Raw genomic sequence first — 12263 nt, 5'->3', positions numbered from 1 at the left:
AATATCTTCGCAATGAGCTTCCACGCCTCCGCTACCAATATCGAGCTGGAAGATGGCCACATTCTCAAGGCCACTCTGTTGAACAGCGAAGGTGAAGAGGTCGACTCGGAGCTGGACCTGAATGAGATTATCGGCAATAACAACGGTACACCACACTTTCCTGTATATATCTTCAACAGTGTTAATAAGTCTTTCAGGATCATTCGAATGGGGAGGCGAGAACTTCCAGGATAGTGCCGAGGACATTGAATTCTCTCGCGATGAGCGAGATGATGGCGAGGCTATCCCCGTGCTTCGGGCCAGTTTAGGTAACCTCGAGGGGGAGAATGTATCTGCAGACATTAACTTGGCGGAGCGGATCACCAACGAGGATGGTCATTTGAAGTTCATCTAGTGTTTTCTTCTATTCTAAATGGGGTTATGGAAATATACGAGGTAGCAGGTCCAATAAATCAATCCAAATACGCGCTTTGATATTGCTGTAGATCAAAAAATGAGCCGAGTTGATAGCGGGGGTAGGGATGGCTTGAAGTGTTATCATTTACTTCCAGTTGGAATCAGTAACTGATCCTGCCCGGTTGTCTAGTGGGTTAACCCCTAGGCGCCCGTAGCCACTTCGGTGGGTTCGGCGGTCGTAACTGCGAGGAAGCTTCTGTGGAGCAGGTGCGGCCCCCGGCGGGTGAGGTTTTTTTATATCTAACATCTCTACATAATTACCTCTCTTAAAGTCTTTTTTATTATACTTTATCTATATCAAAATGATCACTAAATTGTATAGAATATAATCCTTTTTTAAAAAATTATTTAAAAGGTAGTCTAGTAGTTATATTATGTGTTGTTTACTGGGTGCGGTAACGGGTTGAAGCCGCGGGCTGTACATGGAGCATCGTCAGGAAGTATATAGGGAGCGAGAGGTCGCAGGTTCAACTCGTGGGGATAGCAAATATTTTTCAGGCTAAGAATTTACACATCATATTCGCTCAGTCCCAGATATGAATATAATTATACCCAAGCTCTATTGGCTTATGGCACTCGAGATGTTTCTGTCGTTAACCAACATCTCATCTTGGCCCTCGCTATATGGAGAACATGTAAAATGCGTTTGGAAGATATTAAGAGGGTCAGTAATTTCCATCTTTATGTGAAGATACTTTGAAAGCAGATCTAAATCTACGACGGGAAAACAGATAATCAAACATGGCTTGAATGGATAACAATATGTCACGTCACACAAGACATTAAACTCAACAGACCAATCAAGTCATTACCCTCATTCCTCGCTCATCGTGTCGAAAAATGATCATTTCTTTCGGGCCAGATCTTCTGGTCGATCATGCTCCGAACTCTCTTTCGCTCCACAATCCTGCAGCTCACCATCAAAAGATGGTGGGATGGGTGCCAGGGTTGGCCCATCTTGGGGTTCCCCGGGAGAAGCGAATGATCTCAATTTCGACGTTGTAACGAAGAACGCAGGGGTCTTCGGCACATCGCGAATTGATGGGCTGACCGGGAGCTCTCCAATCTGCTTCATCTTGCCCTCATGGAACCATGAGTTAGGTGCCAATGTAAGCCCATCTTTTGGTACTTCGGGGGAAGCAAATGACTTCATTTGTGAAGCCATAAACACCGAAGTAGGTGTTGGGCACACATCGGGATTCCATAGAGGACGCGATGGAAGAGTCACACTTTGACGGGCGTTTGGTTTCACGTCATCAATCGATGAGATTGTAGCCAAGCTCAGCCCATCTCTGGGTTCCTCGGGAGAGGCGAAAGACCTCATCTTTGACGTGGTGATAATCGACTGGGGGGTATTGAGGATGGCTGCTGACACATCTTTCGCAGGAGGGTATGATAATCTTCCAGCCTTGAAGAAACTTCTTGCATTATCGATACCCAGGCGCCGAGAGCTTGCATTAGAGGTGAATAACCCTGGACCGAAGGGCCGAGGGCCAGGCAAGGAGAGAGACTCAGCAGCAGCAGTCTCTATTTTCCGTTTCTTCAACACGGGTTCCTGTTCGCCAACAGATTGGGACTGGGGCGAATCCACGGTCGAGGGGGTCTGTCTGGCTTTGATCGGTGTGAACCAGTGGAGGGAGCTCAGGGCTGGTGTAATGACCCGAGCTATTTGTGTCTTGTCTTGGTCTCCTGTCGCCAAGGTCGAACCAGCGTTGAGAGGAGTTAAATTTCTGATTGGTTGCGCGAGGAGATCACGATACTTGCGGAGAGCACGACCCCGAGAACCCTTAGAGCAACGAGCGGGGACTGGCGAGGCTGGGACCAAAAGGGGTGCGGAGAGAACAATGATTGCAACACTGCCTTGTTTCTTGTGCAAAGCGAATCCCTCCTCGTTTGAGGTTATTCCGGCTTGATCTGCGGTATGATGAGCGGCTTTTTTGGCAGCTCGATGTGCCTCCATGTTGCCCGGCACGTTGCTGTGTCCCGGCACCAGATGTAGCTCCAGTCTAGCTCCAAGACTACGGAGCTCAATGCTGTAATCGATGATAGTGTGGGCCTGTTCACACTTCCCTAGGGTGTGAAACCCCCAAGCATCTTCTTTAATACTGTTCAGCGCACCCAGTGAATCTGTGAAAACAAACACCTCATGAGTAACTTGCAAGTGAGGCCCTCCCGTGACTCGGCTTCTTGCCTGCCTAACTTCATCAACTGCACGCCTCAAAGCATGAGCGATTGCAAACATCTCGACAACCTCAGTGTTCTGGGTAAGGTAGGGGTAGGGATGGCCTTCTGTCATCCACTTAGACGACGGTGGCTGTTTCCAAACTACCGCTGCAGCAGCACAGGCACCTTGGACGATTGACCCATCGGTCCAAAAGATGTGCCGGTGAACTTTATCAGTGCTAAGCTCACAATCTCCCATATCCGCAGCGAAATCCATGGCCTCCTCCCACCTCCTGTGCTCAATAACACCCTGGAACCTGCAAATCTTTGCAGGCCCAGGGGTTTCAGGCTTTGAGGAGGCTGGAGCTGGCTCATGAGATCTCTTCCGCTTGAGAGATTCGTTGTCCTTGTCTTCAATCGGGGGCTCTGAGGAGGTTGTTGGAGCTGGCTCAGGAGGTCTCTTTCGCTTGAGAGACGCTTTGTCCTTGTCTTGGACCGGGTCCTGCTGCAATGACAGGCGCTCAGATGCAAGCCTGAAAGGGGGAACCACTGGATAGGCCGATGCGTTTGGGGTTAAATGATGAGTGGGAGGAGAGAGAGATTCGTTAGACGGGCGAGAACGTGGGCTCTGGGGGTGTCCAATATGGGCTGGCTGGTCCTTTGTCAGCACGGTATCTGCGGACTGACGCAGATACGTGGGCAGCCCCACCAGGGCTTTTCTCCTCTCATCAGACATATTGAATGTTAACGGAGGGAGACGGGTAAGCTTTGGAGCAAGCGTGGGAGATGGATCTGTAGGGGAAGAGATCAGCAAGATGGATGAACGAAGTGCGGAGTGATAGAGTAGGGAGTGGTGGAGATAGAGGAACGAGGATCAGGAAAAGAAAACGAAGGAAGAGAAAAGGACGTGTTTTGGATGTTGTGGGTGGTGAAGTCACAGAAATCTCACGAAGGTGCGAGGTGGCAGGCACGACATGGGTGTCCATTTCTGGAAGGTACCCTAGAACGAAGCACCCCGATGTTTATGGAAGCAGAACACACTATTCGCCTAGAGAACCGATCAAACAATCCCGAATATCCTAAGGCATGCAATCAAAGTACTAATCCTATACTACATCAGGCGGCAATCTTGCACTATTTTCAAGACTTATAATAGGATCATAGCTTAAGCTCGAGTGGATCTTGGAGACGAGTAGGAACTACGAAGAAGGTATTTAGACCGTTGGAGATGTAATATGGAAATTATATTCCTACTACCATGGAACGTAGCTATGATCACAAGTAAAGATCCATCTCGTTTCCTAGAAAGCTATACGCCCGGTTTTATACTTCAATGAATCTCTTCGCTAGAAGGATTTCCATCATAGCACTATACTCGAAGACGAGAAACTAAATTCCAAAGTAACAGCTTAGCTTTCTATATGGCTCTATACAACATATGCCACCAAATATTAAATATAGACTAAACTTTCAGATATAAAATTGTCCATAATTAGTCCATCAATTGATCCGCCAAGCGCGGACCACCTCCGACAACCTTAACTTCCCCCACCAACGTCACCTCCCCAGTCAGCTACAACTCCCCGCACTCCCCTGCGCAACCGTGACATTACCAGCTACACACGACAAGCAGTGAGAAATCGCTAGTCTACTATTTGACTCAACGCAGATCCACCTCAGAGAAATCCCTTTTACAGCTTCAATCGCCCAATTCAGTCTCCAGGGCTTCCCACGGGCCACACCCCACCTCTCCAACACCTCGACTCTCGAGCTCTCTGCAGCATACTTGACACTCTCAAAACACCCAAATTACCCCAGAGATATTCGAAATCACACTCAGCTACAACCATGGCCCCTCTCATCCGTGTCATCGGCTCCCTAAACGCCGACATGGTCTCCGTGACCCCACGCTTCCCCGACCCCGGCGAGACCATCACCTCCTCCTCCTACTTCACCAGCGCCGGCGGCAAAGGCGCCAATCAAGCCGTGGCCTGTGGCCGACTATCCCGGCCACAACCTACAACCGACGGCCTCAACACGCAGAGCGACGTGACGGTCGAGATGGTCGGCGCCGTGGGCGCATTGGACGGCCACTTCTCCGCACTACTTCGCCCCACGCTCGAAAAGTCGGGCGTGGATACATCGCGCGTGCGGGTGGTTGAGAATGCTTATACCGGTGTGGCAGTTATTATCGTGGACTCGTCTGCCGGCGGCGAGAATCGTATCCTGTTCTCGCCTGGTGCTAACTACACCGGTATGCAGCCCACGCCCGACGTCCTGGGTTGCGCGTTGGCTGCCCCAGTGCCGGACGTGATCGTGATGCAAGGCGAGATCCCCGTGGACACGGTGGTTGGGATTCTGCGTGAGATTGCTGCGTTCAAGGCGAAGAACCGTGCTGCGGGAAAGCGTGGTATCGAGTGCGGACCGGACGTTATGCTGAACCCGGCTCCGGCACCACCGGGTGGTTTACCTGAGGATGTCTATGCAGCTGTTGACCATTTGATCTTGAACGAGACGGAGGCCGAGTTGATGAGCCCTCCCGAGGAGCAATTGCTCCACGTAATCCCGGATGCAGCGGGACTGGACGGTAATGAGAAAGTTGCTCGGTATTTCCACAAGCTAGGAGTGAGTTATGTGCTGATTACGCTCGGGGCCAAGGGAGTCTGGTACAGTGCTACGGACGGGGGCACAACTGGCCCCAGTGATGGCGTGCGACGCTTTACGAATGAGATTCCCGCCGCGCCAGTGTCTCGGGTGCTTGACACTACGGCGGCGGGCGATACGTTCGTGGGCGCCTATGCAGTCAAGGTTGCGCGATGGCGCGAGCAGCGCCGTGTGGATGGTAAGGCCGGGCTGGACCTGGTTGATGCTGAGAAGCCGTATCGGTACCAGACGGTGATGGACGAGGGTATGCGATTGGCAGCGCGTGCGTCTGCTCGCGCCGTGGAGCGACAGGGAGCAATGGACAGTATTCCGTTTGAGAGTGAACTTTAACCTTAAGCTAGGTCTACGGTCTTAGGTTTACTCAATGACCCAGAGACAGAAGAGTATAAAGTGTGGCAAGCATGTACATTATCATTAGATCATGGATGGTCGAGCGAGTGGAATATATCTTTTCTTTCCGACTTTAGAATACAGTGCAATTGATCTGATCAGCCATTGACTTACCCCTTAGAGCCAATCCACAGGAGCAACGACCGATCTAGTCACGGAATGCGGCGAGTCAGACGTGCAATGACGGGGATGGCGTCGGAGGAGGCCACGAGAAGCGTGGAGGGGGATCCGGAATTAAGGAGAAAGGAACCAAGAACGAAGGAACTATCAAGAATGACAGGTTCACGCGGACCGTGGCGAATTCTCCACGTCTTACCGTCTTACAGCGCCTGGCTATCCAGGGGATCTGGGGAAGGAGATGATAGGACCCATCAAGTGGGAGGACAGTAGTCAAAACGAGCTATATGTAGGAGCAACTCCCCTCTAGTCCTACATTCCCACACACCACGGGACGTGTTTCTAGGTTCTACTCTGGTAGACGCGCCCGTACTCAGAGTATCAGTCTCGGCAGCGCCCTCGTATCTTCACAGCTGCTTCATCAATGCATGATGCATGGTTTCATGAACCATTTCGCCTCGGGGTGAGACGGGGTCCAATGGCGCGAAGACGGTATGAGTTGGCAGGGTTGGCGATGCATATAGCAAGACCGCGACAGAGTTTTAGGACCGGATGAGGTACGGGCCTATTGGAGACACAGTCGTGAGTCGTGACGATGCAATGCAGCACAGCTCGTTAAACAAGATTAGAATCGGCGGGTTAAACGGGGGTCGCGGTGTAAGGGAGGGGTTTTTCTGGACGCGAGGCGTGTCGCGCGTTCGGAAAGTATGAAGAAGTATAAAGTACCCAAGGAGTGACATGGTTTGGTACATTTGGGGGCGGGGGTGGCGGTGGGTTTCATTGGGGGTTTATTGGGGGATTATAGGGCTGGTATGAATAGTTTATTCATTATTGTAGCTTAATGATGTATTGCGTGAAGTACTCGCGACTCGGACGCGTCCAAGGGATACGCGCGGGTGTGATCTGGCGGCATTAGTTCTCGTCTTGAGTTTGGCTAGAAGATAAGGGGATTGTTATTGACTCTATCTTTAGTATGGCTACATGATTATAGAATATACTCGTCTATCAATATAGGAATTAACTATCGTCAAACTACCTGTCCTTTTATCTTGTATAATACTCATCCATACTGTATGCCCGTCGCGATCGACATTCCACGGGCCATGCCAGACATACTCATACATACTGTACATACTCCCTCGAGTTCCTCCCACGAGCGGCCGGGCAATGAACGCTTATTGGAGAATCCGATTGTGCCCGCATGAACGCCACCGCTGGGCTGGTATGATCCAATCGCCCCGAGCTGAGGGCGCCTTGCATCCGAACGCGAGCACGACGCGCTCGCGGACCTTGAAATAGTTCCACCACCTCGTCCCCTCCACTTCATCCCCAGTGAAATACCTCCTTACTCCCCGTGAGCACTATCGAGTATCTACCAATATAACCTAAACCTATATATCCTCTCGCCACCTCCCTTCTTCCCATCAGGTCTCATATTCTCCAATATCTCAGTACTTTCTCCCCGCACTTCTATTCCTCTCCTTCATTACGGTGCTAGTAGTGGACTTCGTCTGCCCTACCCATCCCTTCCTTACCACGACCTCCACTATCCAACTTTCCGACCGGTTCAATCATTGAGATTAAGAGAAAAGATCCGAACTCTTCTTTACTATTTCCTACTCGATCATTCTCCTCGACTCGATCTCGCGATCGACTCTCTTAGCGTAGACCGCCTACTCCCCACTTAGCGCCGCGACGCCCAAAACAAACCACCCAGCACAAGCACAGACACTCCTCCGATCCTTCGTCATGGCCGCTCTCACCATGACTCCTCCCACACGCCAACCCTTTGCCAGTCTGGACACTCCCAGAATGCGTCCCTTCATGCGGTCCAAGTTGAACCGTCAGAACCAGCAAAATGGTAAGCCCGCAATCTCAACCCCTCTCCTATAGTTCCGCAGACATAGAGTCTAATATCACAACCTCCATCCAGGCGCGACTCTTTCAGCCAAAAGCACCATCTTCATCGATAATGCCGAGAACATCGACCCAAACACCCTCAATCTCTCCGGCAAGCGCAAGCGTTCCCTCGAGGATGACGATGATATCTCCAAGGGCTCCCCAAAGCCCCTCAAGACCTCGCGCATGGCCCTATCAGTCCGCGACATGAACTTCTCCCCACGCCTCTCAACACCATCCAAACTCTCCCTGTCAACACCCAAGTCCGCTCCCGTCCTGAAGCCAGCCGGCCGCTCGCCCCCACCCAAATCCATCACTTCTACCCGCCGATCAACAATCACCAAGGCCCGTCCCGAACCCAGCAAACGCGGCGGCGTCGCCCGGCCATTCTCCCTCGCCACGGCCCTCTCCCACGGCAAAAACAAGACTACTACACCAGCCAAACCAAAAGGCCCGGCATCATGGTTCTTCGATATCCACGTCGACTCCGAGCAAGAAGAGATGACCAACTTGATGCAACACTCCACCGGCGTCCTCGACATCAGCGACGACGAGTCAAAGTCTTCCACCACCGACGACCGCGGTAAAGAAAACGTTCCCCCCGCAGAACTGGGTATTGACCTCCCCCGTTCTGCGGAGGTAACTGCCCTAATTGCAGCCGCCGCGACTCGCAAGGCGAATAAGATGGAAGAAGACCGTTCCCCACTTGGAGAATTGAATGCTGCGGATTATTATCCGGAGGATTGTAATGCGTTTTCGTTTGCGGTTGTCTACGACGATGAGGATGGGGAGAGTGAGAATGCGGTTGTTCCGAAGAAGACTACTCCTGAGCAGGCTGTTTTTGTGAAGCCCGTTATTCCTACTTCTATTGCCTCCGTTCTGGAGACAGTTATTCCGGAGAAGCAGGTCGTCGAGTCGAAGGATGCGAGTAATGAGTCTGATGCTACAAAGGACTAGGTGTCTTTTGTGGTGTTTTCGAAAGTTTATGATTGCATTTGCATCTGGTCCCGGCGTCTGTTTTGGCCCCTGGTCTTGGTCTTGGTACTGGTACTGGTTTTGGTATCTTGGGTGACGGAGTTAATTTGATGTCTTGATGTCCTGATGATGGTTCTATTTGTTTCTTGGAATAATACCCTTGTCTATCTTTTTGCTGTTGGAATTTGATGTTCGTGATTTGTTGGTGTCTTCTGAATTACATGTGCTTTTGCTTTGTTTAATTAATTGTCTGATTTGACGTTTAGTGTATCTAGCGAATATGATTGAGATATGAGTGGAATGTGTTGCTTGAATCGAATAGCAGTAGTAGATAGCTTGGCTGAAGTTGTATCATGAGAGACCGCTGAATGCATACATTGCCACAAGTTCACTCATCACCATCCATTTCATCACCCTCGTCATCCTCGTCCTCGTCTTCATCCTCAACCTCAACCTCAACATCATTATCATCCTCGTTATCATCCTCCTCAGCCAACGCACCCTCTCGAGCCTTCACCGCAGCAGCAGCCTGTTCCTCCCACATCTCCACTCTCTCCATCTCCTCTTCCTCACCCTCACTCTCCTCCCCATTACCACCAACATCCACCTCCTCTTCACTCTCAACCTCAAGCACCACAGCCTTCCCTTTCTTCCCCTTCCCCCTCGCCCTCTTCAACACCCCCATCTTCTCCCCATCCAAATCCCCCCGTCCCCGATCATGCATCTTCCTCCACAACGGCGCCCCCTTAATCGAAGCTCTCGTCTCTGTAGCCATACTAACCTCCCGACTAGTCGTCCCCTCCAACGGAACCGTAAACAGCCCCAAATCAGCCTCCGTGTACGCATGATCCGGGAACGCAATGATACGCCAAAAGTCCGAGTCGCGCGGTTGTCGATCTTCGATGAGCGCCTGGATCTTCCACCGCATGATCGTTTTCACTTTGGCCAGCGTGCCGTTACCGAACCATCCGTCCGTGATGATCTCGCAGTCCGGTCGGAGGAAGTTCTCTGGTGGGTTGGGCGGGTAGAGGATCTTTTTCAGGACGGGGTCTGTAATGTCGCAGGCCATCCAGATCCGGCCGTCGCGTGGTAGAGGTAGTTTGCCCGTGAAGTGGTGTGTGTTTTTCAGTTCGGAGTTTTGACTCGTCTCGTCGACTGTTGTACGGGGGATATTGTGGCGACGGCCTGTGCCGCCGTCGCGGGCGAGCTCTGCTTCACGCGGTAAGATGCGGAACATGAAGGTCTGGTAGTCACGGTAATCTGGGGAAGTGCGCGGGTCGTGGCCCAGTTTGACGATTGCATCGCGCCAGGGTCCAGAGCGGAAAATGTAGCCAACGTAGGGCACGGCGTGGCGGAGGAAGTTTCGCTGTTCGTCGGTGGTGAGGTAATTGCGGATTGCGCGGCGAGTCCATGCGGGTCGCTTTGAGAAGAGTTCTTCGAGGAATTGGATGGTTGCGCGTAGGCCTTTTTCGAGTTCCTCGATTGGGAGGAGGCCTTCTTGGGGTTCGTTTGGGACTTGGGGGATGTCGTAGGGGACTAGGTGAGTGCGGACTCGGGCTGCTTGTTGCGTGTTGACCGTTGTGACTTCGCCGGATTGATCGACGGCCTTTTTCACCATGGGGTTTTGGCGGTATCTGGAGGTGTGTGTTAGTAGGTTTTGGTCCGTTAATGTATCCTTTAGATCATTCAAGGGTTCGCTAGACGTACATGTACTGGAAAGGCACCTCTCCTTGGCTGAAGGATGGAGGGGGAATGAGATCCACGTTCTGCGTGGCGCCTTTTGTCATTTCGATATCGAACTGCTTGATCTTCTCCACTGTTTGCTGGTTAGTTAGTATTCGATTCTTTTCTGATTTAGGTATAGGAACTGACACTCATATGGAAGAATTTGTTCTCGAAACTTATTGGTGAAGGCGCTGTTCATAGTCGAGTAGACAAAGTCAGGCATACCTGGAATAACGATGTCAGTATCGAGACTAATGTATATGACCATCATGTAAACAAACCTCGAAAAACATGAGTCCGATCAATCTTGCCCACTGCTTCAACCCTATACTTTGAGGGATTGTCGCTAAGACTGCGCATGATATCTTTTGCTGGGCGCCGCCGCAAGGGCTCTCCGTTCTCCGGCGTAGCATCAACGAAGGGATCATTCGTGCCTCTCTTGCGCTTCCGGCCCGTCCGCTTTGGCACAGTGACTTGAATGAGGACATTATTTGATGAACAGCTTGTTGACTGGATGGGTCGCGACATGGCATCTTCCGGCCGCAGCATCAAATTAATTGGTGTATCAGCCTTAGGAGGGTTCAGGATCTGGAATCTAGTTAGGAGGAATAATTCTTCCGAGTTTCGAACAGGCTGATCGATCTTGACTCACTTTCTGGATGCCGGTGTTGCCCTGCAGCGTGGCGACGGCTTTATCAAGGTTGCGGATCACTGCAGGGTGTTCCACGCTGACCAGGTGCAGGGGCGGGATATTGTAGAAGGAGGCAGTCCTCGACTCGCGATGTGTATCCATGATGAGGTGAGTACACTGATTTTGTAGAAGCGCGGCGGGATTATCAAGGATGATGAGATTTCTCGATGCTCCTGGTAGCCGGGCTATCAGTATAAGGCAGTGGAGCTCCGATAATCGAGATTAAACTAGCTTGATGCCGCGTCGGGGTAAAGGCCACAGCGACTAGTCACAGCCTTCTAAGTCACAATCCACCCAGCGGCTTGAAAAGAAACAGCAAACCTCGATATTGACGGTGCTTCTCTCACATTCCCGGCGTGTGCTGCAAGTCTTCTTCCATCGAGACTCGGCGGGAACCTTCAGAGCTTTGGGAGGATGACTAAGCTTTGATGCCGCAAAGTCGGGTCAGCACGACCATGGTTCAATTGGTTTGAGGATCAGGGTAGCATGACGATATAAAATTAATGTGATCCTGTCACGATCTCATTTAATACGATCACAGTAGTTAGCCTTAGCCAGCGTTCTAGTTGCAGCTGAATTTACTTCCAGTACCCCCCAAGACTTGATAAGTTAGATAGCATAGTGATATTTGTGTACCCTACGAATAATATATCTCTTCAGGTACCCGGGAACTACCTATGACATCTCAAGACATTGCATACATTAGTAGTGAATGCTGCCACAACAAACATGAGATCATCACGCAAGACTACCATTCAGTTGCCTTACAATGGGTCTAATCTCTCAGGATTACCTCCAAACACCCATCGACCCATACTGGAAAGACTTCGGATATCCCCCTGGAGGTGTCCACGTGACTAAGTGACATAAGCCGCGAAAGAAGCGGGAAAACGCATACAAAATAGTTGAACACAAGTCCGATGGAATGGCTTGTAGGGATAGTTAAGACCAAGTAAAGTAAAATAGAAACAAATGATTAAATAAAATACTGCAAAGCATGTGCGCCTGTAGATGAGCCTGTCCACCCCCCGCCGTGTGCACCTGAACTGGAGAGTCGAAGGCCCCCTCCCCCCATCACCGTCACAGCCAGGAGAACCCGCCTTTCCCTTTACCTCAACAACGCCCTCCTTTACCTCCTCCTCCCTCCCCACCCACCCGCCAACATCCCTGAATCCGATCATTT

General features: G+C 51.1%; 5 protein-coding genes across 5 annotated transcripts; 3 read left to right on the top strand and 2 right to left on the bottom strand.

The window, feature by feature from the left end:
* Positions 1-12: 12 nt before the first annotated feature.
* On the top strand, positions 13-394 carry N7496_004366 (CVNH domain-containing protein; the record flags this gene model as incomplete). The annotated part of the gene is made up of 2 exons (XM_056697297.1): positions 13-145; positions 198-394. 2 exons carry the CDS (start codon positions 13-15, stop codon positions 392-394), a joined length of 330 nt encoding a protein of 109 aa, XP_056559509.1.
* Positions 395-1300: 906 nt separating this feature from the next.
* Positions 1301-3355, bottom strand: N7496_004365 (ribonuclease H family protein; the record flags this gene model as incomplete). Its single annotated transcript, XM_056697296.1, has 1 exon — positions 1301-3355. The coding sequence occupies one exon, from the start codon at positions 3353-3355 to the stop codon at positions 1301-1303; it is 2055 nt and encodes a 684-aa protein (XP_056559508.1).
* Positions 3356-4467: 1112 nt separating this feature from the next.
* N7496_004364 (ribokinase) lies at positions 4468-5613 on the top strand (the record flags this gene model as incomplete). The annotated part of the gene is made up of 1 exon (XM_056697295.1): positions 4468-5613. The coding sequence occupies one exon, from the start codon at positions 4468-4470 to the stop codon at positions 5611-5613; it is 1146 nt and encodes a 381-aa protein (XP_056559507.1).
* A 1926-nt stretch (positions 5614-7539) lies between these two features.
* N7496_004363 (uncharacterized protein) lies at positions 7540-8646 on the top strand (the record flags this gene model as incomplete). The annotated part of the gene is made up of 2 exons (XM_056697294.1): positions 7540-7651; positions 7724-8646. 2 exons carry the CDS (start codon positions 7540-7542, stop codon positions 8644-8646), a joined length of 1035 nt encoding a protein of 344 aa, XP_056559506.1.
* Positions 8647-9052: 406 nt separating this feature from the next.
* Positions 9053-11182, bottom strand: N7496_004362 (transcription factor TFIIIC subunit TFC1; the record flags this gene model as incomplete). The annotated part of the gene is made up of 5 exons (XM_056697293.1): positions 9053-10298; positions 10372-10480; positions 10537-10614; positions 10671-10977; positions 11042-11182. 5 exons carry the CDS (start codon positions 11180-11182, stop codon positions 9053-9055), a joined length of 1881 nt encoding a protein of 626 aa, XP_056559505.1.
* Positions 11183-12263: the final 1081 nt, after the last annotated feature.

This window comes from Penicillium cataractarum (genome assembly GCF_028827025.1).
Source record: "Penicillium cataractarum strain IBT 29864 chromosome Unknown utg000002l, whole genome shotgun sequence".
NCBI lineage: Eukaryota > Fungi > Ascomycota > Eurotiomycetes > Eurotiales > Aspergillaceae > Penicillium > Penicillium cataractarum.
Note: the sequence above shows the minus strand (reverse complement) of the source record. Positions and strands in the feature narration are given on the sequence as shown.